General features: G+C 38.2%; 3 protein-coding genes and 1 long non-coding RNA gene across 7 annotated transcripts in view; 3 read left to right on the plus strand and 1 right to left on the minus strand.

Annotated features, from left to right (window-relative positions):
• plod3 (procollagen-lysine, 2-oxoglutarate 5-dioxygenase 3) overlaps positions 1-7,589 on the minus strand; it is a 16,907-nt gene extending 9,318 nt beyond the window's left edge. The window contains exons 1-3 of the mRNA XM_074623680.1: positions 7,310-7,589; positions 1,308-1,399; positions 857-993 (exon numbers count right to left, since the gene is read on the minus strand). Coding sequence (XP_074479781.1) covers positions 857-993; positions 1,308-1,399; positions 7,310-7,394 — 314 coding nt within the window. The 5' untranslated portion in view covers positions 7,395-7,589. The remainder of the gene's footprint in view (positions 1-856; positions 994-1,307; positions 1,400-7,309) is intronic.
• Positions 7,590-9,220: 1,631 nt separating this feature from the next.
• cyb5d1 (cytochrome b5 domain containing 1) lies at positions 9,221-12,237 on the plus strand. 2 transcript variants are annotated; one of them, XM_074623734.1, is made up of 4 exons: positions 9,221-9,563; positions 11,457-11,533; positions 11,628-11,846; positions 11,926-12,237. In XM_074623734.1, exons 1-4 carry the CDS (start codon positions 9,446-9,448, stop codon positions 12,154-12,156), a joined length of 645 nt encoding a protein of 214 aa, XP_074479835.1. In that variant the 5' UTR covers positions 9,221-9,445; the 3' UTR covers positions 12,157-12,237. The 2 variants fall into 2 exon arrangements, with proteins under 2 accessions (XP_074479835.1, XP_074479836.1); XM_074623735.1 differs by lacking the exon at positions 9,221-9,563 and adding an exon at positions 9,747-9,769.
• A 2,079-nt stretch (positions 12,238-14,316) lies between these two features.
• Positions 14,317-26,265, plus strand: asgr1a (asialoglycoprotein receptor 1a). 3 transcript variants are annotated; one of them, XM_074623711.1, is made up of 9 exons: positions 14,326-14,869; positions 20,040-20,124; positions 20,233-20,331; positions 20,455-20,553; positions 22,703-22,768; positions 24,316-24,408; positions 24,501-24,655; positions 25,541-25,650; positions 25,768-26,265. In XM_074623711.1, exons 2-9 carry the CDS (start codon positions 20,067-20,069, stop codon positions 25,922-25,924), a joined length of 837 nt encoding a protein of 278 aa, XP_074479812.1. In that variant the 5' UTR covers positions 14,326-14,869; positions 20,040-20,066; the 3' UTR covers positions 25,925-26,265. The 3 variants fall into 3 exon arrangements, with proteins under 3 accessions (XP_074479813.1, XP_074479814.1, XP_074479812.1); XM_074623712.1 differs by lacking the exon at positions 22,703-22,768 and having other exon boundaries at positions 14,317-14,869; XM_074623713.1 differs by lacking the exons at positions 22,703-22,768; positions 24,316-24,408 and having other exon boundaries at positions 14,319-14,869.
• LOC141760698 (uncharacterized) lies at positions 20,563-22,308 on the plus strand. The gene is made up of 4 exons (XR_012592431.1): positions 20,563-20,741; positions 21,175-21,669; positions 21,801-21,953; positions 21,995-22,308. It is a non-coding gene; the product is annotated as an uncharacterized LOC141760698 (long non-coding RNA).
• Positions 26,266-26,767: the final 502 nt, after the last annotated feature.

Consider the following 26,767-nt stretch of genomic DNA (forward strand, 5'->3'; position numbering starts at 1 on the left):
AAACAAAGGGTGAAATGCTCAGGGGAAATCATGCATAAATAAATAAATGAATAAATAAATAAATGCTTAAACACAGAAATAAATGCATACATTTAAAAATATATATAAAATAAATGCAAAAATAAATAAATAAATGCTTAAACACCTAAATAAATAAATACATACATTTAAAAATAAATATAAAATTAATAAAGAAAATGCAAAAATAGATAAATAAATGCTTAAACACATAAATAAATAAATACATACATTTAAAAATGAATAAAAAATGAATGCAAAAATAAATAAATAAATGCTTAAACACCTAAATAAATAAATAAATACATTTAAAAAAAATATAAAATGAATTAAAAAAATAAATGCAAAAATAAATAAATAAATGCTTAAACACATACTGTGCATAAACACAGACATTTAAAAATTTAAAATAAAAATAAATAAATAAAAGTAGAAAAGAGTTCATAAATAAGTGAATTAATACAAAGGTAAATAAATAAAAAAGCAAATTAAAACAGAAATATACATTTATGTCACATTTAATTAATGGCTACATTTATTTTTAATATTACGTTAGCTAATTTTAATGGCATATTTATTTATCATACATTTGATTTTGGCAGGTTCTGTCCTCCATAGCTTGTACCATTTAGTTATCAGCCCAACAGCTATGGTCTCCACTAACCAAACCTTTGTTCTCATGTGTAAGTAGTACAGGTGAGGACAGGTGAGTCAGATTTCACATTGAAGACACAACAAAGGAAGAACAGAGTGAACAATGACAATAAAGAGAAGAAGAAGAAGAGAAACTAGGTCAGGCGTTATATAACACACACACACACACTCAGGTGGGTGTTACCTGTCCACGAACATGACGACCATGTCCTTGTTGTCAGAGTGTTTGAGCAGCTCCCTCTTCAACCATCTGACCTTCTGACCTCCACCCACCGTCCGAGCCACGTCACCCCCCTTCCACTCCTCCCCCAGACCCAGCACCTGCAAACACCATCATCATCATGATCATCATCACCACCATCATCATCACCACCATCACCACCACCATCATGATCATCATCAATACCACCATCATCATCATGATCATCATCATCATCATCATCATCATCATCACCACCATCACCACCACCACCACCACCACCACCACCACCATCATCACCATCACAACCACAACCATCATCAATACCACCATCATCATCATCGTCATCATCGTCATCATCGTCGTCATCATCATCATCTATAATATGTGTGTGTGTGTGTGTGTGTGTGTGTGTGTGTGTGTGTGTGTGTGTTACCTTCACAGTGTAGTTGAACTCTCTGGCCGTCCTCATGAAGCGGTTGAAGCCGTCAGTCTCCTCCGTTGCCGCGGTGATCACCAACAGGTTATCTACACACGGTGACGACATCAGCAGTCCATTACAATAGCTCAATATTTTAATATTTAAAAGTACAATATTAATGTCGTGGAGTAGAGGTATGAAGTAGCAGAACATGGAAACACTCAAGTAAAGTACAAGTATCTGGAGTTTGTACTTAAAGGGCGGGTCCACCAGCGGTCTTTTTTGCCCACTCACAATATCAGTTTAAGTGTTCGTTATATTTAGAATACTTCTGATCTTAACTAACGTGGCAGACATTTAACACACAATGATGATGTGATAAGATCATATTGAGAGGAATATTTTTCAGACATTTTCCACATATTTTACTAATATTTTTCAGATATTTCTCAAATATTTTTTGGACAGTTTTCACAAATTTGTTTGTATTTTTTTCGGATATTTACTAATAATTTTCAGATATTTTACACATTTTTTTTTAACATTTCTCAAATATTTTTCAGACAATTTCCACAATTTTTTCAGATATTTTACACATATCACATATTTTTCAGACAATTATCACAATTTCTGTCACATATTTTACTAATAATTTTCAGACATTTTACAATTTTTTTTAGATATTTTCACAATTTTTGTATATTTTTTATAATTCAGACATTTTTCAGATATTTCTCAAATATTTTTCCGACAGTTTTCACAAATTTGTTCGTATTTTTTTACAAGTTTTTTCAGATATTTACTAATAATAACATTTTTCAGGTATTTTATACATTTCTTTTTTTTGGACATTTCTCACATATTCAGACATTTACCACATTTTTTTCAGATATTTTTCACATATGTCTGAATGGTGTGTCATGGTTTTAGCTTGTAGAAAAGTCTTCTTTACTAATAGATGTTATTTAGTTTAGTAGATGGAAAATAAAACGCTGTGAGGTGACTTTCTGATCTGAACTAATGTGGCGTCCACAGCAGTACATTGCTTAGCTTCCTCCCTCTCATCTTCCTCCTCCTCCTCCTCCTCTCTCTCCCTCCCTCCCTCCAGGCTTTCGAGGAATTTGGTGAGAATGAAATTCCTGAGAAAAACCTCGGGGAGGTGAAGACCAGGAGGGGGAGGACGGGGGAGGAGTGTTTGGTGACAGAGGCCTCCCTGTCCTCCCTGTCCTCCCTGTCCTCCCTGTCCTCCTGGTCTCCTTCAGTCTGTTTAAACCTGATAGTGGACGACAGCAGACGGACCAACACTAATAATCTCTGGAAGAATCTATGATCACATTCTGTATGTGAACCACAGAAAATAATTCAACTGATGACTGATCACAGAAGAAGACTCTTATCAAACGTATTGATCCACACACATGCAGACATTTGACACACGACGATGATGTGATAAGATCATATTAAATCTGAGGATCAATAATACTGAATTATTGGCCACATGGTTGGATGATATCTCTACAAAGACTTCAGTTGAACAGTTAGTAATGTGCTGCCATAAAGCTTAATCGTGTCCAGTCAGATGGCTGAGGAATAATTTTCAGACATTTTCCATTAATAATTTTCAGATATTTTACTAATAATTTTCACATATTTTTCAGACGTTTCTCACATGTTTTTAGGCATTTTTCACATAATTCCCAGATATTTTTCTCTATTTTCTACTAATAATTCAGCCTTTTTTATGGATATTTTACAAAAAATTTTCAGACATATTTTCGGATATTTTGCACATTTGTTTCAAGTTATTTCTCAAACATTTTTCTGATATTTTTTAGACATTTTTCACATTTTCTTCAGATATTAACTAATAATTTTCGGACATTTTTCAAATATTTTATATTTTTAGACATTTCTCACATATATTCCAGACATTTTCACAATTTCTTTTTTTTCACATATTTCATTTTAATTTAATAATTTTCAGACATTTCTTCGGATATTTTTCACTATTTTTTTCACATTGTTTACTAAGAATTTTCAGACCTCTTATCGGATATTTTTCACATCTGTCTGAATGGTGTGTCATGGTTTTAGCCTGTACAAAAGTCCTCTTTACTATTAGATGATATTTAGTTTCGTAGATGGAGAACAAAACGATGTCCAACCAGACAAAGAGACGTCGATCCCTCTGAGCACAGGCTGAACCAGAACCGAAGAAACCAGCAGTTACTGGTGAAAGAAACTGGAAGCTGAGCGTCAACATGTAATCAAGTATCTTTATAGATTATATAGATATTTATTTATAGATTATATAGATATTTATTTATAGATCATATAGATATTTATTTATAGATCATATATTTATTTATAGATTATATAGATATTTATTTATAGATTATATAGATATTTATTTATAGATCATATAGATATTTATTTAAAATTATATAGATATTTATTTATAGATCATATAGATATTTATTTATAGATCATATATTTATTTATAGATTATATAGATATTTATTTATAGATTATATAGATATTTATTTATAGATCATATAGATATTTATTTATAGATCATATAGATATTTATTTAAAATTATATAGATATTTATTTATAGATCATATAGATATTTATTTATAGATTATATAGATGTTTATTTATAGATCATATAGATATTTATTTATAGATCATAGATATTTATTTATAGATTATATAGATATTTATTTATAGATCATATAGATGTTTATTTATAGATCATATAGATGTTTATTTATAGATCATATAGATATTTATTTATAGATCATATAGATGTTTATTTATAGATCATATAGATATTTATTTATAGATCATATAGATATTTATTTATAGATCATATAGATATTTATTTATAGATTATATATATATATTTATTTATAGATCATATAGATATTTATTTATAGATCATATAGATGTTTATTTATAGATCATATAGATGTTTATTTATAGATCATATAGATATTTATTTATAGATCATATAGATATTTATTTATAGATCATATAGATGTTTATTTATAGATCATATAGATATTTATTTATAGATCATATAGATATTTATTTATAGATCATATAGATATTTATTTATAGATTATATAGATATTTATTTATAGATCATATAGATGTTTATTTATAGATCATATAGATGTTTATTTATAGATCATATAGATGTTTATTTATAGATCATATAGATGTTTATTTATAGATCATATAGATGTTTATTTATAGATCATATAGATGTTTATTTATAGATCATATAGATGTTTATTTATAGATCATATAGATATTTATTTATAGATCATATAGATATTTATTTATAGATCATATAGATGTTTATTTATAGATTATATAGATATTTATTTATAGATCATATAGATGTTTATTTATAGATCATATAGATGTTTATTTATAGATCATATAGATGTTTATTTATAGATCATATAGATGTTTATTTATAGATCATATAGATGTTTATTTATAGATCATATAGATATTTATTTATAGATCATATAGATGTTTATTTATAGATCATATAGATGTTTATTTATAGATCATATAGATATTTATTTATAGATCATATAGATGTTTATTTATAGATCATATAGATGTTTATTTATAGATCATATAGATATTTATTTATAGATCATATAGATGTTTATTTATAGATCATATAGATGTTTATTTATAGATCATATAGATATTTATTTATAGATCATATAGATATTTATTTATAGATTATATAGATATTTATTTATAGATTATATAGATATTTATTTATAGATCATATAGATGTTTATTTATAGATCATATAGATGTTTATTTATAGATCATATAGATGTTTATTTATAGATCATATAGATGTTTATTTATAGATCATATAGATGTTTATTTATAGATCATATAGATGTTTATTTATAGATCATATAGATGTTTATTTATAGATCATATAGATGTTTATTTATAGATCATATAGATATTTATTTATAGATCATATAGATGTTTATTTATAGATCATATAGATGTTTATTTATAGATCATATAGATATTTATTTATAGATCATATAGATATTTATTTATAGATTATATATATATATTTATTTATAGATCATATAGATATTTATTTATAGATCATATAGATGTTTATTTATAGATCATATAGATATTTATTTATAGATCATATAGATGTTTATTTATAGATCATATAGATATTTATTTATAGATTATATAGATATTTATTTATAGATTATATAGATGTTTATTTATAGATCATATAGATGTTTATTTATAGATCATATAGATATTTATTTATAGATCATATAGATATTTATTTATAGATTATATAGATATTTATTTATAGATCATATAGATATTTATTTATAGATCATATAGATGTTTATTTATAGATCATATAGATATTTATTTATAGATCATATAGATATTTATTTATAGATCATATAGATATTTATTTATAGATTATATAGATATTTATTCATAGATTATATAGATAGAGTTATTTACAGCTATACATAATGTGACGTATCAGACACCAGAACTAAACTATTTAGAGCTTCTGCTCTACGGTTAAACAACAAACCCCCGACAACACACACACACTCAGCTGTCCAAACACACACACACACACACAGTATGTAAAAGTACATACTCATCATGACTCGGCTCCATAAAGTCTCTGTTGTACTAACAGGAAATGGAAACTCGGTGTGTTTCTACATATTTCACATATTTTTTTTGGTTTAAATCTAATAAACTTACAACATTAATAATAATCTGAGACTTTATTGTTGTAATTTTTAGTCTTGTAAAATTCTATTTATTGTTGTCTGATTGTGTTTTTACTGTTTAGTCTGAGCTGTTTGAATGTTGCTCTGTTATAAATAAAGTTGGTTGAACGTGGGCAGTGATTCAGAAGTCTGGAAGGTTCCTTCAGAGCTTCAGAGTTCACTCACTGCTGCTGCAGACGGACTTCACAGACCACGACACAACACTCTTCAGATACTTTACACATATATATTTTAGACATTTCTCACATATATTTCTGACATTTTGTTCAGATATTTATTTTTGTTTTCGGACATTCTGATATGTTTCACTATTTTCTCACATTTTATTATTGTTATTATAATTATTATTATTATTAGAGGTAATTTTACTCATTTTATATCGGCTATTGTCAGGTGGCTTAATTTACTTTATAACATTGTGTTTTATATATCTCATGTCTAAAACTGTCAGGTAATGTTAGTGGAGTAAAAGTACACAACAATACCTAAACACATGATTTATCTGTAAACTTCACTGTGACATTTTTCAAATATTTTTCGGATATTTTCACGTTTTTTATTAATTATTATTCTATAGTTTTTTCACACATTTTACTAATAATTTTCTGATATTTTACACATATATTGTGGACATTTTTCCATATATTCTTCAGATATTTTCCTACATATTCTTTGGATAATTTTCCACATGACTTTCTAATTTTTGACTAATAATTTTTCAATGTTCTTTTTCACACATTTTATTAATAATTTCCACATATTTTTCGGACATTTTGTTTTATATATCTCATCATCTGCCTGAAGCTGTCAGGTAATGTTAGTGATCATAATGACCTCTGTATGTATCTGATGTAGTAAACCTCTGTAGTGAAGCCCACTGTGGGACTGATGTCTCCATGTTTGTAGTTTAAACACTAGTCAGCCTCAGCTCAGTTAAGAGTTTGGGAAGTTGGAGGAGTTTAATGGTTTCCTCACCAGCTGAAACACAGATTAATACTACTTCATAAACTAACAGTTAATAGTTTATAAAGTATTAACTGTTAATAATACTTTATAAGCTGTAAATGTGATTAACAGTTAGTTTAGCTTAGCTGAGCTGAGCTAGCCTCCAGAGAGCCAGAGAGCAGAGCGGGTGTTGCTGGTGCTGCTGGCCGGACAGGGAGCCTGCATGACGGCCTTACCTGGAGAGAGCCTCCGCTGATCGGCCGACAAGAAGCTGTAGAAGAAGTTGAGAGCCAGCAGGCAGAGCAGGCCACCGGAAGACATGATGCTGCGTGTTAACGGCTCCGTTAACGGCTCCGTTCAGGCTTCAGACTTCAGACTTCTCCGTTACTGCTAACCGTTACCGTCTCCGTTCAGACTGCTCTCCGGTACTGCTAACCGTTACCGTCTCCGTTCAGACTGCTCTCCGGTACAGTCTCTCCATCTGAAGCTGCTCTCCTCACATCTCGCGTCAACGTCTCGCGATAGAAAAACGATGTCAACAGAAGCCAGGAAAAAAAAAAAAAAACTCTTTTCGAGTGTCAGCCAATGACAATCACCAGAGCGATGATTGACGGGTTGAGTCAGCGAATCAGCGCGCCGGAGCGGCTCCACGCCAGCCAATCAGAGACGGACAAATGGAAACGAGAGGGCTGAGTTTTATCTCTGTGGCCTCCAGCTGCAGAAAGTTCAGGAAAAGTGAAGAAAGTGAATCTTTGCCACGTCCAATGAATTCCTGACAGAGAGAGAGAGGGAGGGGGGAGAGAAGGAGAGAGAGCGGGGCTGATTAACAGTATAATATATATATATATATATACGCACAAAACAAAATGATTATTAGTTTTATTACTATTATCTGACCCAATATTTTGATTTTTAAAATAACACACATAAATAATACCCAGGTACTAATAATTAATACTTAAATAAATACAAAACAAAATTAAAAAAGTAACGAAAATAAAAAAAAACGATTTATATATTATATATATATATATATATATTTATACACACCAAAAATTATTGTTAGTTTTATTACTAGGTTATTATTATTAGTAATCATTAGAATACTATAAAATATGATAAAGCTTATTATTATTAGTAATCATTAGAATATTATACTATATAATATAGGTTATTATTATTATTAGTAATCATTTGAATACTATAAAATATGATATAGGTTATTATTAGTAATCATTAAAATACTATAAAATATAATATAGGTTATTATTATTAGTAATCATTAGAATACTATACAATATAATATAGATTATTATTATTAGTAATCATTAGAATACTGTAAAATATAATATAGGTTAATATTATTAGTAATCATTAGAATACTATATAATATAATATAGGTTATTATTATTAGTAATCATTAGAATACTATACAATGTAATATAGGTTAATATTATTTGTAATCATTAGAATACTATAAAATATAATATAGGTTAATATTATTAGTAATCATTAGAATACTATACAATGTAATATAGGTTAATATTATTAGTAATCATTAGAATACTATACAATATAATATAGGTTATTATTATTAGTAATCATTAGAATACTATACAATGTAATATAGATTATTTTGCACAATAAGGACTTTTACTTCTGGTACTTTAAGAATATTTTGATGATAATACTTTAACTGAAGTAATATTTTGAATGATGACTTTTACATGTAATTCAGTATTTCTACTCTGTGGTATTAGTACTTTAACTGAAGTCAAATATCTGAGTACTTCCTCCACCACTGATGATATTCTATGCATTATGCATACATGTATATAATTTATTCTCTTATTCTTATATTGTATTTTTTAATAAGCACATAGAATATATAAATGTAACATTCCATTATTCTGCAAAATATTCAGAGTGAACTATTTATTTTATTATTTCATTTAAAAACATTTTTAAAAGCAGATTTATGTATTTGTGGAACCATGAAGGATAATAACAGTAAATATAATTTATTATTAAAAATAAAATCAATCTTTCTCTACATTATAAAGTATATGATGACGTCTATAATCAATAGTTTTGAATCATTTAATTTGAATAGGCTTCGCTGTGTGACGTCGGCAGCCCCGCCCCTTGTCGTCCGTTGCCATAGTAACGCGACAACGCCGCGGAGAAGTGACTGTGACTGCGGGAGATCCGTCCGGTGTAAATACGGTACTAAACCGGGTTGTTACCGCGTTATTACCGGTGTAAACACAGAGATTAACCCGGGTTATTACCGGTGTAAACACAGAGATTAACCCGTGTTATTACCGGTGTAAACACAGAGATTAACCCGTGTCATTACCGGGATTTGACTCATGAGACCTCGGTACTTCACCCCCTCTGAGGTGGCTGCTCACAACACCGCAGCCGACCTGTGGGTCTCCTTCCTGGACAGAGTGTTTGACCTCACCCCGCTGATGAACCAGCACCATGGTAGAGCACCTTTATACTACTATATACTACTATATATACTATATACTACTATATATACTATATACTACTATACTACTAATATATATATACTACTATAGATATAGATATAGATATATATATATATACTACTATAGATATAGATATAGATATATATATATATACTACTATAGATATATAGATATACCCGCTGATGAACCAGCACCATGGTGAGCACCTATATCATATATATACTACTATATATAGTATATACATATATATATATATATATATGTATATACTATATATTAGTATATACATATATGTATATACTAATATATAGTATATATATATATGTATATACATATAAACTGGAAAAACAAAGTAGTAAACTTGTGTTTGGTGGATTATTTCTCTGTTGTATCAATGCTAATGGTCATTGTATTCTACATGGTTGAAAGCCTGTTTATTTACCTTCACAATGATGTCACACTTGTAAGGATCATGTATTTGTGGGATGAGCAGCACAGCTGATGATGTGTGGAGCCCCGGTGCCGATGGTAAACAGTGTATTCTCCTGTTGGTGTTGACTCTTGTTGTGAGTTGTTTGGTGGATGATTGAACTCTCTATCAGTAACAAGGAACAAACAAGACATATTGATTGATTGAATCCACCGTCAGGAGCCTCAGTAGAGGTGGAAGATCCATACGCAGCCACAACAGCCTGACACTTCCTCCTCATGCTGGTCACCAACCTGGTCACACGTTGCTGTGGGATGGCGTTCCATTCCTCAACCAGGATTGGTTGCAGGTCAGCCGGCGTGGTTGTGTTGGTCACTCTAACACGTACAGCACGCCCAAGCTGATCCCACATGTTGAATTGGGTTGAGGTCTGGACTCTTGGAGGCCGTTCCATTCTCTCTCCTCCCACATTGTGGAGGTAGTCTGTGATAACCCTGGCTCTGTGGGGGGGGCGTTGTTTCTTGGAGGATGAAGTTAGGTCCCAGATTGTGGAGATATGGGATCACCACCGACTGCAGAATCTCATCCTGATATCTCCCTGCATTGAGATGGCCTTCAATGATGACAAGCCTTGTTTTGCCAGTGAGGGAGATGCCCCCCCCCCACACCATGACACTGCCCCCACCAAAAGCTGTTACTCCATCGGTTCAACAATCAGCATAGCGTTCTCCACGTCGTCTCCATACTTTGACCTGCCCTCCAACTTTAACAGACAGAACCTGGACTCATCACTGAACATGACATTCCCCCACATGTTCAGGTTCTATTGTCTGTGTTGGAGACACCAGCGCCAACGGGCCTGACGGTGAAGGGCAGTCATTGCAGGCTTCCTGGTAGCCTTATGAGAATACACTGTTTAGAGCATTTTGGCAAATTGTTCTTGGGCGCTCCCCACATCATCAGCTGTGCTGCTCATCCCACAAATGCATGATCCTTACAAGTGTGACATCATTGTGAAGGTAAATAAACAGGCTTTCAACCATGTAGAATACAATGACCATTAGCATTAGCATCACCATTAGCATTGATACAACAGAGAAATAATCCACCAAACACAAGTTTCAGAACTTTGTTTTTCCAGTATATATACTTATATACATATATATATATATATATATATATATGTATATAAGTATATAAGTATATATATACAAATATATATATACTAATATATATATATACTAATATATATATATAGCTAACAGTTAATGCAAACTAACCTTTTACCGGTCGCTAACAGCTAATGCTAACTAGCTTTGACCAGCTGTTATACAGTGTTTGTCTCTGTTCTGTGTTACAAGAGCTGTCAATCAGTTTGGGGTTGATCCAATCAGATGTTGTGGTTTGAGTGATGGTGGGCGGGGCTTATGATGTATAGGTACTGTCTGTCTGCAGGTGACGCTCTGCTGCTGCCCATCATGGAGTGTGCAGGAAAGGACATCAGCTGCTGGTTCGACCCGGAAACCAAGGACGTGAGCGCTGACGGACCCTGAACACATTCTCCATTCTCCAACCAATGAGCTGTCGGCGTTGGCTCACCTGTACGTGTCTGTCCTCTATCCTCAGGTGCTGAAGTACGTCGATCCTCTGACTAACTGTGTGAGGTACTACACCCCCAGGGGGCGCTTCGTTCACGTCCCCCCTGCCGGCCCTCGCTCCGACTGGGCCAGTGACATCGGCGAGCCCTGGTGGAGGGACGACCGCTACCAGGTGGGACTGCTGTCCGCCAAGACCAGGTGGATACGAGTCATCAACACGCTGACGTCACAGGAGCGGCGGCTGCAGGTGATTCCTGGTTTAAGGTGCGGCTCAGCGTGCGTGACTCCGTGATCTTTAGCACCATGTCGTTGTTGTTGTTCCTCAGGTGTGTTCAGAGGAGACGCTGGCGGACATCCTCCAGCGCTACCTGAACTACAACGCTCACGCCAACAGCTACACCTGGAAACACGGCGGAGTGAAACTGGACATGAGCTGGACGCTCGGCGAGAACAACGTCCTGGACGACGACCGGCAGCTGCAGCAGCTGAGACTGGACCGAGACCTCTTCACCCCCGCCATCCTCCTCCACTTCAACGATGACCTCACCGAGGGCTGACCTCTAACCTCACCGAGGGCTGACCTCTGACCTCACCGAGGGTTGACCTCTGACCTCACCGAGGCCTGACCTCTGACCTCACCAAGCACCCTCCTCATGATACAACCAGCACAGTAAACGTTGGACGCTCATTTATTCTGTTCATCTCTCAAGTCTCAAATTATTAGTTAGTCAGGATTTTGACTTTAATTTCAGCTCTTACGAGCTAACGTTAACTAGCTCTTAACAGCTGATAACATCTAACGTTAACTAACTCTTATCAGCTGATAACATCTAACGTTAACTAACTCTTATCAGCTGATAACATCTAACGTTAACTAACTCTTAACAGCTGATAACATCTAACGTTAACTAACTCTTATCAGCTGATAACATCTAACGTTAACTAACTCTTATCAGCTGATAACATCTAACGTTAACTAACTCTTATCAGCTGATAACAGCTAACGTTAACTAGCTCTTAACAGCTGATAACATCTAACGTTAACTAACTCTTATCAGCTGATAACATCTAACGTTAACTAACTCTTATCAGCTGATAACATCTAACGTTAACTAACTCTTAACAGCTGATAACATCTAACGTTAACTAACTCTTATCAGCTGATAACATCTAACGTTAACTAACTCTTATCAGCTGATAACATCTAACGTTAACTAACTCTTAACAGCTGATAACATCTAACGTTAACTAACTCTTACCGGCTGATAACATCTAACGTTAACTAACTCTTATCAGCTTATAACATCTAACGTTAACTAACTCTTACCGGCTGATAACAGCTAACGTTAACTAGCTCTTAACGGCTGATAACATCTAACGTTAACTAACTCTTATCAGCTGATAACATCTAACGTTAACTAACTCTTACCGGCTGATAACATCTAACGTTAACTAACTCTTACCGGCTGATAACATCTAACGTTAACTAGCTCTTATCGGCTGATAACATCTAACGTTAACTAACTCTTACCGGCTGATAACATCTAACGTTAACTAGCTCTTATCGGCTGATAACATCTAACGTTAACTAACTCTTACCGGCTGATAACATCTAACGTTAACTAGCTCTTATCGGCTGATAACATCTAACGTTAACTAACTCTTACTGGCTGATAACAGCTAACGTTAACTAACTCTTACCGGCTGCTAACAGCTAACGTTAACTAACTCTTACCGGCTGATAACAGCTAACGTTAACTAGCTCTTACCGGCTGCTAACAGCTAACGTTAACTAACTCTTACCGGCTGCTAACAGCTAACGTTAACTAACTCTTACCGGCTGCTAACAGCTAACGTTAACTAACTCTTACCGGCTGCTAACAGCTAACGTTAACTAACTCTTACCGGCTGCTAACAGCTAACGTTAACTAACTCTTACCGGCTGCTAACAGCTAACGTTAACTAACTCTTACCGGCTGCTAACAGCTAACGTTAACTAACTCTTACCGGCTGCTAACAGCTAACGTTAACTAACTCTTACCGGCTGCTAACAGCTAACGTTAACTAACTCTTACCGGCTGTTAACAGCTAACGTTAACTAACTCTTACCGGCTGCTAACAGCTAACGTTAACTAACTCTTACCGGCTGTTAACAGCCAACGTTAACTAGCTCTTACCGGCTGCTAACAGCCAACGTTAACTAACTCTTACCGGCTGATAACAGCCAACGTTAACTAACTCTTACCGGCTGCTAACAGCTAACGTTAACTAGCTCTTACCGGCTGCTAACAGCTAACGTTAACTAGCTCTTACCGGCTGCTAACAGCTAACGTTAACTAGCTCTTACCGGCTGCTAACAGCTAACGTTAACTAGCTCTTACCGGCTGCTAACAGCTAACGTTAACTAGCTCTTACCGGCTGCTAACAGCTAACGTTGTTTCAATCTGTTCCGTTCTTCCCTAACCATACAGACTGGACGGTTAAAGCATTACAGTTGCTTACTTGTGTCTTTATTCAGTACGACAGTCCACATGTTAATTCAGCTCCAGCTAGCGTTACTTTGTCTGTGTCACACTCTAACAGTTCCCCGGAACAACAACAACTAGGAACCAACAATCCTATTGTTACAAACGTTCACTAACTCTTACCGGCTGCTAACAGCTAACTTTATCTATGTTATCATGATGTGTTCAAATGTAGTTTTTGGAGAGAAACTTGAATAAATCCAGTAGTTTGTAGGAGATGTTTTCACATCAATATATAATAATAATAATAATAATATATAACAGAGTGAGAATTATGACCTGACTTCATAATAAAAACCAGTCAGACAACACACGGTAATAAAGGAGTGGATTGGTTTTTGGCCGTCTCCATCTTGGTTGCGTTGTCGCTGTGAGCATATTAGCATGTAGCTCACAGCACCGCGGTGCCTCCGTACAGCTTCCTGTTATTCTTCTTACAGATGTTGTGTTAAAGGTTAAATCAGCATGTTTGTGAACTTGAGTTTGATCTGAACCTCCGTGTGAAGATGAATTTGAGGAAGTGTCGACTGAGAGTCGTTTCCCGTCTGAATAAAAAGGGAAGTAGTGAAGAGGACTGTTGGTGACCGTTGGGATGATTCACTGGAAACAGAAAGAAAATGAAGAGTCAACATGAGAGAAGAGTTATGAAATGTTGAACAGGATCCAGATGTGTTGATGAGGAGATGACTGACGGAGGACGACGGTTTCACTCAGCGGGACAGAAGACGGATTCTACTTCAACAAGGTCGGTCACATTTAAACTCTCTCTCTGTCACCTTTAACTCTCTCTGTCACCTTTAACTCTCTCTGTCACCTTTAACTCTCTCTCTGTCACCTTTAACTCTCTCTCTGTCACCTTTAACTCTCTCTGCTGTCACCTTTAACTCTCTCTGCTGTCACCTTTAACTCTCTCTGTCACCTTTAACTCTCTCTCTGTCACCTTTAACTCTCTCTGCTGTCACCTTTAACTCTCTCTGCTGTCACCTTTAACTCTCTCTGTCACCTTTAACTCTCTCTGTCACCTTTAACTCTCTCTCTGTCACCTTTAACTCTCTCTGCTGTCACCTTTAACTCTCTCTGCTGTCACCTTTAACTCTCTCTGTCACCTTTAACTCTCTCTGCTGTCACCTTTAACTCTCTCTGTCACCTTTAACTCTCTCTGCTGTCACCTTTAACTCTCTCTGTCACCTTTAACTCTCTGCTGTCACCTTTAACTCTCTCTGTCACCTTTAACTCTCTCTCTGTCACCTTTAACTCTCTCTGCTGTCACCTTTAACTCTCTCTGTCACCTTTAACTCTCTTTGTCACCTTTAACTCTCTCTGCTGTCACCTTGAACTCTCTCTGTCACCTTTAACTCTCTCTGTCACCTTTAACTCTCTGCTGTCACCTTTAACTCTCTCTGCTGTCACCTTTAACTCTCTGCTGTCACCTTTAACTCTCTCTGCTGTCACCTTTAACTCTCTCTGTCACCTTTAACTCTCTGCTGTCACCTTTAACTCTCTCTGCTGTCACCTTTAACTCTCTCTGTCACCTTTAACTCTCTCTGTCACCTTTAACTCTCTCTGCTGTCACCTTTAACTCTCTCTGTCACCTTTAACTCTCTCTGTCACCTTTAACTCTCTCTGCTGTCACCTTTAACTCTCTCTGTCACCTTCAACTCTCTGTCACCTTCAACTCTCTCTGCTGTCACCTTTAACTCTCTGCTGTCACCTTTAACTCTCTGTTGTCACCTTGAACTCTCTCTGTCACCTTTAACTCTCTCTGCTGTCACCTTTAACTCTCTCTGCTGTCACCTTTAACTCTCTCTGCTGTCACCTTTAACTCTCTCTGTCACCTTTAACTCTCTCTGTCACCTTTAACTCTCTCTCTGTCACCTTTAACTCTCTCTCTGTCACCTTTAACTCTCTCTGCTGTCACCTTTAACTCTCTGCTGTCACCTTTAACTCTCTCTGTCACCTTTAACTCTCTCTCTGTCACCTTTAACTCTCTGTCACCTTTAACTCTCTCTGCTGTCACCTTTAACTCTCTCTGCTGTCACCTTTAACTCTCTCTGTCACCTTTAACTCTCTCTGTCACCTTTAACTCTCTCTGCTGTCACCTTTAACTCTCTCTGTCACCTTTAACTCTCTCTGCTGTCACCTTTAACTCTCTCTGTCACCTTTAACTCTCTCTGCTGTCACCTTTAACTCTCTCTGTCACCTTTAACTCTCTTTGTCACCTTTAACTCTCTCTGCTGTCACCTTGAACTCTCTCTGTCACCTTTAACTCTCTCTGTCACCTTTAACTCTCTGCTGTCACCTTTAACTCTCTCTGCTGTCACCTTTAACTCTCTCTGTCACCTTTAACTCTCTCTGTCACCTTTAACTCTCTTTGTCACCTTTAACTCTCTCTGCTGTCACCTTTAACTCTCTCTGTCACCTTCAACTCTCTGTCACCTTGAACTCTCTCTGCTGTCACCTTTAACTCTCTGCTGTCACCTTTAACTCTCTCTGCTGTCACCTTTAACTCTCTCTCTGTCACCTTTAACTCTCTCTCTGTCACCTTTAACTCTCTCTGCTGTCACCTTTAACTCTCTGCTGTCACCTTTAACTCTCTCTCTGTCACCTTTAACTCTCTCTCTGTCACCTTTAACTCTCTCTGCTGTCACCTTTAACTCTCTCTGCTGTCACCTTTAACTCTCTCTGTCACCTTTAACTCTCTCTGCTGTCACCTTTAACTCTCTCTGTCACCTTTAACTCTCTCTGCTGTCACCTTTAACTCTCTCTGTCACCTTTAACTCTCTCTGCTGTCACCTTTAACTCTCTCTGTCACCTTTAACTCTCTTTGTCACCTTTAACTCTCTCTGCTGTCACCTTGAACTCTCTCTGTCACCTTTAACTCTCTGCTGTCACCTTTAACTCTCTCTGCTGTCACCTTTAACTCTCTCTGTCACCTTTAACTCTCTCTGTCACCTTTAACTCTCTCTGCTGTCACCTTTAACTCTCTCTGTCACCTTTAACTCTCTTTGTCACCTTTAACGCTCTGCTGTCACCTTTAACTCTCTCTGTCACCTTCAACTCTCTGTCACCTTGAACTCTCTCTGCTGTCACCTTTAACTCTCTGCTGTCACCTTTAACTCTCTGTTGTCACCTTGAACTCTCTCTGTCACCTTTAACTCTCTCTGCTGTCACCTTTAACTCTCTCTGCTGTCACCTTTAACTCTCTCTGCTGTCACCTTTAACTCTCTCTGCTGTCACCTTTAACTCTCTCTGTCACCTTTAACTCTCTCTCTGTCACCTTTAACTCTCTGCTGTCACCTTTAACTCTCTCTCTGTCACCTTTAACTCTCTCTGCTGTCACCTTTAACTCTCTCTGTCACCTTTAACTCTCTCTGCTGTCACCTTTAACTCTCTCTGTCACCTTTAACTCTCTCTGCTGTCACCTTTAACTCTCTCTGTCACCTTTAACTCTCTCTCTGTCACCTTTAACTCTCTCTCTGTCACCTTTAACTCTCTCTGCTGTCACCTTTAACTCTCTGCTGTCACCTTTAACTCTCTCTGTCACCTTTAACTCTCTCTCTGTCACCTTTAACTCTCTCTCTGTCACCTTTAACTCTCTCTGCTGTCACCTTTAACTCTCTCTGCTGTCACCTTTAACTCTCTCTGTCACCTTTAACTCTCTCTGCTGTCACCTTTAACTCTCTCTGTCACCTTTAACTCTCTCTGCTGTCACCTTTAACTCTCTCTGTCACCTTTAACTCTCTCTGCTGTCACCTTTAACTCTCTCTGTCACCTTTAACTCTCTCTGCTGTCACCTTTAACTCTCTGTCACCTTTAACTCTCTTTGTCACCTTTAACTCTCTGCTGTCACCTTGAACTCTCTCTGTCACCTTTAACTCTCTCTGTCACCTTTAACTCTCTGCTGTCACCTTTAACTCTCTCTGCTGTCACCTTTAACTCTCTCTGTCACCTTTAACTCTCTCTGTCACCTTTAACTCTCTCTGCTGTCACCTTTAACTCTCTCTGTCACCTTTAACTCTCTTTGTCACCTTTAACTCTCTCTGCTGTCACCTTTAACTCTCTCTGTCACCTTCAACTCTCTGTCACCTTCAACTCTCTCTGCTGTCACCTTTAACTCTCTGCTGTCACCTTTAACTCTCTGTTGTCACCTTGAACTCTCTCTGTCACCTTTAACTCTCTCTGCTGTCACCTTTAACTCTCTCTCTGTCACCTTTAACTCTCTGTCACCTTTAACTCTCTCTGCTGTCACCTTTAACTCTCTGCTGTCACCTTTAACTCTCTCTGTCACCTTTAACTCTCTCTCTGTCACCTTTAACTCTCTCTCTGTCACCTTTAACTCTCTCTGCTGTCACCTTTAACTCTCTCTGCTGTCACCTTTAACTCTCTCTGTCACCTTTAACTCTCTCTGCTGTCACCTTTAACTCTCTTTGTCACCTTTAACTCTCTCTGCTGTCACCTTTAACTCTCTCTGTCACCTTTAACTCTCTCTGCTGTCACCTTTAACTCTCTCTGTCACCTTTAACTCTCTCTGTCACCTTTAACTCTCTCTGCTGTCACCTTTAACTCTATCTGTCACCTTTAACTCTCTTTGTCACCTTTAACTCTCTCTGCTGTCACCTTTAACTCTCTCTGTCACCTTCAACTCTCTGTCACCTTGAACTCTCTCTGCTGTCACCTTTAACTCTCTGCTGTCACCTTTAACTCTCTGTTGTCACCTTGAACTCTCTCTGTCACCTTTAACTCTCTCTGCTGTCACCTTTAACTCTCTCTGCTGTCACCTTTAACTCTCTCTGCTGTCACCTTTAACTCTCTCTGTCACCTTTAACTCTCTCTCTGTCACCTTTAACTCTCTCTGCTGTCACCTTTAACTCTCTCTCTGTCACCTTTAACTCTCTCTGCTGTCACCTTTAACTCTCTCTGTCACCTTTAACTCTCTCTCTGTCACCTTTAACTCTCTCTGCTGTCACCTTTAACTCTCTCTGTCACCTTTAACTCTCTCTCTGTCACCTTTAACTCTCTCTGTCACCTTTAACTCTCTCTGTCACCTTTAACTCTCTGTCACCTTTAACTCTCTGTCACCTTTAACTCTCTCTCTGTCACCTTTAACTCTCTCTGTCACCTTTAACTCTCTCTGTCACCTTTAACTCTCTCTGTCACCTTTAACTCTCTGTCACCTTTAACTCTCTGTCACCTTTAACTCTCTCTCTGTCACCTTTAACTCTCTCTGCTGTCACCTTTAACTCTCTGTCACCTTTAACTCTCTCTCTGTCACCTTTAACTCTCTGTCACCTTTAACTCTCTCTCTGTCACCTTTAACTCTCTGTCACCTTTAACTCTCTGTCACCTTTAACTCTCTCTCTGTCACCTTTAACTCTCTGTCACCTTTAACTCTCTGTCACCTTTAACATAAATACTCCATTAATAAATCAGTATGCCATTAAATGAACCAAAATTTGGCATTCATTTATTAATAAAATGATATTTCTATTTTAATTAGCTTCTTTATGTATTTACATTATTATTGATTCCCATATTTATTTACTCTATTTAATTTTGCCTTTTATTTATTTTTAATTGTGTATTTATTTTTCATTCATTCAAAATTTATTTTTTAAATGTATTTATTTATTTAATTATTTATTATTTTCCGACTTTATTTCCCCATCTATTTCTGTATATTTTTAGTTATACACGTCTTTATGCATTTCTGCTTCATTATGCAAATGAGGGGCTGTCATACATCAGACCGCCACATACTGTACGGAGACTTCGTAAGAGTCCAGGCCACGCTCCCTTTAAGGGGGACAGGAAACTGAAGACGTAGTCCCGCTGAATGAGTTCTCTGGAGTTCTGATGACGTCATAAAGACGGATTTAGTTGTGATGACTGTCTGACTTATTGTCTTCATCTTAAAGGACGACAGACGGAGAGACGCCGTCGCCATGACGACAGACTACGAGTATGAGAACAAGATAGACAGCACCGCCCTCTGGACCAAAGGTACCTGTCTGTCTGTCTGTCTGTCTGTCTGTCTGTCTACTGCAGTGGACGGTGGGACGCCTGTAACAGATGTTCAACTGTCTCTCTGTCTGTCTGTCTGTCCATCAGAGGATCTTCCCGTCTCTCTCTCCAGGTGGAGACGCTGGTTGTTTCCTGTTCTGACGACGTCAGTCATCCTGGTTCTGATCATAGTACTAGGAGTCAGCAGTGAGTACACGTTCATAAACCTAGTATTTTAATCCTGTTACACACTAGTTAGTTAGTACTAGTACTAGTACTGCTGTCTCTCTGTCTCTCTGTCTGTCTCTGTCTCTCTATGTGTGTGATCAGACACGAAGACGGCAAATCGTCTGTGGTCTGCAGAGCAGAGAGCGTCCAACCTGAGTGACGTCATCCAATCACTGAACGCCTCACTGCAGCACGCTCAAGGTAACACATCCACGCACACGCACACACACACACACACACACACACACACACATACATACATACATATATTCTTACTTACCCGTCTCCATCTTGGTTTTTGGTCGTCTCCATCTTGGTTTTTAGTCGTCTCCATCTTGGTTTTTAGTCGTCTCCATCTTGGTTTTTAGTCGTCTCCATCTTGGTTTTTGGTCGTCTCCATCTTGTTTTTTCGTCGTCTCCATCTTGGTTTTTCGTCGTCTCCATCTTGGTTTTTGGTCGTCTCCATCTTGGTTTTTGGTCGTCTCCATCTTGGTTTTTGTCTCCATTTTGGTTTTTGGTCGTCTCCATCTTGGTTTTTGGTCGTCTCCATCTTGTTTTTTCGTCGTCTCCATCTTGGTTTTTAGTCGTCTCCATCTTGTTTTTTCGTCGTCTCCATCTTGGTTTTTAGTCGTCTCCATCTTGGTTTTTGGTCGTCTCCATCTTGGTTTTCGTCTCCATCTTGGTTTTTGGTCGTCTCCATCTTGTTTTTTCGTCGTCTCCATCTTGGTTTTTAGTCGTCTCCATCTTGTTTTTTCGTCGTCTCCATCTTGGTTTTTAGTCGTCTCCATCTTGTTTTTTCGTCGTCTCCATCTTGGTTTTTAGTCGTCTCCATCTTGGTTTTTAGTCGTCTCCATCTTGGTTTTTGGTCGTCTCCATCTTGGTTTTTGGTCGTCTCCATCTTGGTTTTTGTCTCCATCTTGGTTTTTGGTCGTCTCCATCTTGGTTTTTGGTCGTCTCCATCTTGGTTTTTGTCTCCATCTTGGTTTTTGGTCGTCACCATCTTGGTTTTTGGTCGTCTCCATCTTGGTTTTTGTCTCCATCTTGGTTTTTAGTCGTCTCCATCTTGGTTTTTGGGTCGTCTCCATCTTGTTTTTTCGTCGTCTCCATCTTGGTTTTTGGGTCGTCTCCATCTTGGTTTTTAGTCGTCTCCATCTTGGTTTTTAGTCGTCTCCATCTTGGTTTTTGGTCGTCTCCATCTTGGTTTTTAGTCGCCTCCATCTTGTTTTTTCGTCGTCTCCATCTTGGTTTTTGGTCGTCACCATCTTGGTTTTTAGTCGTCTCCATCTTGGTTTTTGGTCGTCACCATCTTGGTTTTTGGTCGTCTCCATCTTGGTTTTTGTCTCCATCTTGGTTTTTAGTCGTCTCCATCTTGGTTTTTGGGTCGTCTCCATCTTGTTTTTTCGTCGTCTCCATCTTGGTTTTTGGGTCGTCTCCATCTTGGTTTTTAGTCGTCTCCATCTTGGTTTTTAGTCGTCTCCATCTTGGTTTTTGGTCGTCTCCATCTTGGTTTTTAGTCGCCTCCATCTTGTTTTTTCGTCGTCTCCATCTTGGTTTTTGGTCGTCACCATCTTGGTTTTTAGTCGTCTCCATCTTGGTTTTTGGTCGTCTCCATCTTGGTTTTTGTCTCCATCTTGGTTTTTAGTCGTCTCCATCTTGGTTTTTAGTCGTCTCCATCTTGGTTTTTAGTCGTCTCCATCTTGGTTTTTAGTCGTCTCCATCTTGGTTTTTGGTCGTCTCCATCTTGGTTTTTGGTCGTCTCCATCTTGGTTTTTGTCTCCATCTTGGTTTTTGGTCGTCTCCATCTTGGTTTTTGGTCGTCTCCATCTTGGTTTTTGGTCGTCTCCATCTTGGTTTTTAGTCGTCTCCATCTTGGTTTTTGGTCGTCTCCATCTTGGTTTTTGGTCGTCTCCATCTTGGTTTTTGGTCGTCTCCATCTTGTTTTTTGGTCGTCTCCATCTTGGTTTTTAGTCGTCTCCATCTTGTTTTTTAGTCGTCTCCATCTTGGTTTTTGGTCGTCTCCATCTTGGTTTTTAGTCGTCTCCATCTTGTTTTTTCGTCGTCTCCATCTTGTTTTTTAGTCGTCTCCATCTTGGTTTTTAGTCGTCTCCATCTTGTTTTTTAGTCGTCTCCATCTTGGTTTTTAGCCGTCTTCATCTTGGTTTTTGGCGTCTCCATCTTGGTGAAGTGTAAGTGATGAAAGTAGTGAATTTAAAGATTGAGGGAGGAGATGTTTAAATGTAAGTTAAGAACTAAGAGATTAAAGTGATTTAATTCTCAGCCGACCTGTAACCAACCAACATGCTAACATGCTAACATGCTAAATACTTCAGTTTCCTGTCCTTTATTCCAGAAACGGCTAAACAAGTCGTGCAGATGCAGTTTGCTGTGGAGAACAACAAGGACCAGCTGGCCACAGGTCTGTCTACTACTGCTACTAGTGATAACTTCAGCTAGCACCATTCACCGTGTCGGTTTGTTGTATGAATCAGTTACTAAAGTTCCGTTCTCATTGGACAGAAACCCTCTAACACCCACTAACATCTGGCTCTGTCTGCAGTGTGAAAGGTTTCAATCTGCAGCACATATACGCACTAACTTTGGTTGAGAAAGTATACCCAGTATTTTGTCTGTACATGCTGACGATGTGTGTGTGTATATAAACTGGAAAAACAAAGTTTGTAAACTTGTGTTTGGTGGATTATTTCTCTGTTGTATCAATGCTAATGGTCATTGTATTTTACATCGTTGGAAAGCCTGTTTATTTACCTTCGCAATGATGTCCAACTTGTAAGGATCATGCATTTGTGGGATGAGCAGCACAGTTGATGATGTGGGTAGCGCCCAAGAAAAATTTGCCAAAATGCTCTAAACAGTGTATTCTCCTAAGGCTACCAGGAAGCCTGCAATGACTGCCCTTCACCGTCAGGCCCGTTGGCGCTGGTGTCTCCAACACAGACAATGGAACCTGAACATGTGGGGGAATGTCATGTTCAGTGATGAGTCCAGGTTCTGTCTGCCAAAGTTGGACGGCAGGTCAAAGTATGGAGACGACGTGGAGAACGCTATGCTGATTGTAGCACCGATGGAGTAACAGCTTTTGGTGGGGGCAGTGTCATGGTGTGGGGGGGGGGGGCGGCATCTTCCTCACTGGCAAAACAAGGCTTGTCATCATTGAAGGCCATCTCAATGCAGTGAGATATCGGGATGAGATTCTGCAGCCAGTGGCGATCCCATATCTCCACAATCTGGGACCTAACTTCATCCTCCAAGATGACAACGCCCCCCCCCCACAGAGCCAGGGTTATCACACACTACCTCCACAATGTGGGAGGAGAGAGAATGGAACGGCCTGCCAAGAGTCCACACCTCAACCCAATTCAACATGTGGGATCAGCTTGGGTGTGCTGTACGTGTTAGAGTGACCAACACAACCTCGTTGGCTGACCTGCAACCAATCCTGGTTGAGGAATGGAACGCCATCCCACAGCAACGTGACCAGGTTGGTGACCAGCATGAGGAGGAGGTGCCAGGCTGTTGTGGCTGCGTATGGATCTTCCACCTCTACTGAGGCTCCTGACGGTGGATTAAATCAATCAATATGTCTTGTTTGTTCCTTGTTACTGATAGAGAGTTCAATCATCCAATCCACCAAACAACTCAAAACAAGAGTCAACACCAACAGGAGAATACACTGTTTACCATTGACGGAGCATTTTGGCAAATTTTTCTTGGGCGCTCCCCACATCATCAGCTGTGCTGCTCATCCCACAGATGCATAATCCTTACAAGTGGGACATCATTGTGAAGGTAAATAAACAGGCTTTCCAACCATGTAAAATACAATGACCATTAGCATTGATACAACAGAGAAATAATCCACCAAACACAAGTTTCCAAACTTTTTTTTTCCAGTATATATATATATATATATATATATATTTACTGTATTTACTGTGTGTTCAGTGGCGGAGGCATTGAAGCAGCTGTCAATCGTGGACTCTCTCAGCAAGAGCGTCGCTACGCTCAAATGTTCCCTTGAACACATCATCAACAACAGTAAACACACGGTCATATATTTAAAGTACACATTTAATGACAGACTGATGTTCACACCTGTGTGTCTCTTTGTCTGTCTGTCTGTCTCTCAGGCTCAGCAGGGGTCGGTTGCTGTCCAATAGGTTGGGAACAGTTTGGCCTCAACTGTTACTTCTTCAGCAGTTTGACTCTGTCCTGGAACGAGTCCAGAGTCTGGTGTGACAAACAGAAAGCTCACCTGCTCATAGTCCACACCGACAAGGCATGGGTGAGACAGTTTTTACTCAGTGGACATTGTAAACATGAGTTTATGGTCTCAATCTCTAGTTTCAAGTCTTCTTCAATACAGGATGATGTTCATTTAGTAAATGATGGTCCCATTTAGAGTCAGATAGACCATAAAGCAGGGAATGCTTTAGGGCGGGGCTACCTGCTGATTGACAGGTCGCTACCACGGCCAAAAACCAAGATGGAGACAACCAAAAAACCAAGATAGCGACGGCCAAAAACCAAGATGGAGACGACCAAAAAACTAAGATGGAGACAGACAAAAAACCAAGATGGCGATGACCAAAAAACAAGATGGAGACAACCAAAAAACCAAGATGGAGACGGCCAAAAACCAAGATGGCGACGGCCAAAAACCAAGATGGAGACAACCAAAAAACCAAGATAGCGACGGCCAAAAACCAAGATGGTGACGACCAAAAAACTAAGATGGAGACAGACAAAAAACCAAGATGGCGACGGCCAAAAACCAAGATGGCGATGGCCAAAAACCAAGATGGAGACAACCAAAAAACCAAGATAGCGACGGCTAAAAACCAAGATGGCGACGGCCAAAAACCAAGATGGAGACGGCCAAAAAACCAAGATGGCGACGGCTAAAAACCAAGATGGAGACGGCCAAAAAACCAAGATGGCGACGGCCAAAAACCAAGATGGCGATGGCCAAACCCAAGACGGAGACGGCCAAAATGCCAAACCGAAGGCTTCAAAACGGTAGTCCACCAACCAATGGGTGACGTCACGGTGACTACGTCCACTTCCTGTTTACAGTCTGTGGTTTTACTGAATGTCCAACATGTAGTTGCTGCTTAAAGAGTTACTACTGAGACTACCTGAATATATACTTGTCTGTGTTCCCGTCCAGGACTTTGTGACGCGTCGTACCATTCATGAGATGTTCTGGGTTGGTCTGTCCGACTGGAGGACCGGGCGCTGGGAGTGGGTCAACCAGACGCCGTACAACATAGAGCGCAGGTACTTCCTGTCAGCCTCCAGGCTCGCTAAACGAGTTTCCATTCACATACTTGTATTCACATTGTGAAGCATGTTTGACTACATGGTTTGTTAACATTGTGTTTGTGTGGTTTCCAGGCGCTGGGTGCCCGGTCAGCCCGACGGCTGGACCGGTCACGGTATGGGCCACGGCGACGAAGACTGTGGTCACCTGCACTACGACGGACGCCTCAACGACGTGCACTGCACCACCAAGATGCGCTTCATCTGCCATAAACACAGCATGCGTGCCTAAACAGCTCCGCCCACACACCGCCGAAGAGTTAACCGGAACACCGCCGAAGAGTTAACCGGAACACCGCCGAAGAGTTAACCGGAACACCGCCAAATGATCTGTACTTTTACCGACACTTCAACTCCTTTTAGTGCTTCAAGTTCAGCTTTTGCTCCCACATAAATACACATTTTAAGATATCTCATCTTTTCCAATAGCTTCAGCTGCAGTTTTTCAGCTACTAATAATAATAATTGTAATAATTATAATAAAATGTGACGTCATTGTAAACTTGCTTGAATGAATATAAATGTAATCATGTGTTTTAGGGGAATAAAGTTTCACAGTGATTAAAATTAAAACGTGTTCGTTTATAAAATGACGCTTTAATCCTCAATCTGACTCTCGACACTTCAAATTCTGTCGTCACTTCAGCATTTCAGCTCTTTCTGCACCCGCAAGTTCACTTTTAATTAAACAGCTTCAGTTTTTACCGACACTTCAACTTCGTTATCTAACCTCCTTCACGACAAGCTAGTATGGCATGGTCTCCATCTTGGTTTTTGGCCGTCACCATCTTGGTTTTCGGCCGTCTCCATCTTGGTTTTTGGTCGTCTCCATCTTGGTTTTTGGCCGTCACCATCTTGGTTTTTGGCCGTCACCATCTTGGTTTTTGGTCGTCTCCATCTTGGTTTTTGGTCGTCTCCATCTTGGTTTTTGGCCGTCTCCATCTTGGTTTTTGGCCGTCACCATCTTGGTTTTCGTCCGTCTCCATCTTGGTTTTTGGCCGTCACCATCTTGGTTTTTGGTCGTCTCCATCTTGGTTTTTGTGACGTCATTGTAAACTTGCTTGAATGAATATAA

This window comes from Sebastes fasciatus, chromosome 22 (genome assembly GCF_043250625.1).
Source record: "Sebastes fasciatus isolate fSebFas1 chromosome 22, fSebFas1.pri, whole genome shotgun sequence".
In the NCBI taxonomy this organism is placed as follows: domain Eukaryota; kingdom Metazoa; phylum Chordata; class Actinopteri; order Perciformes; family Sebastidae; genus Sebastes; species Sebastes fasciatus.

Excerpts from the sequence above, each read along its gene's own strand:
- cyb5d1 (XM_074623734.1), top strand. The coding sequence starts at position 9,446 with ATGAGACCTCGGTACTTCACCCCCTCTGAGGTGGCTGCTCACAACACC. Across the intron at positions 11,534-11,627 it reads TCGACCCGGAAACCAAGGAC|GTGCTGAAGTACGTCGATCC; the intron begins GTGAGCGCTGAC and ends CTCTATCCTCAG. Across the intron at positions 11,847-11,925 it reads CACAGGAGCGGCGGCTGCAG|GTGTGTTCAGAGGAGACGCT; the intron begins GTGATTCCTGGT and ends GTTGTTCCTCAG.
- asgr1a (XM_074623711.1), top strand. The coding sequence starts at position 20,067 with ATGACGACAGACTACGAGTATGAGAACAAGATAGACAGCACCGCCCTC. Across the intron at positions 20,332-20,454 it reads CATAGTACTAGGAGTCAGCA|ACACGAAGACGGCAAATCGT; the intron begins GTGAGTACACGT and ends GTGTGTGATCAG. Across the intron at positions 24,656-25,540 it reads TCCACACCGACAAGGCATGG|GACTTTGTGACGCGTCGTAC; the intron begins GTGAGACAGTTT and ends GTTCCCGTCCAG.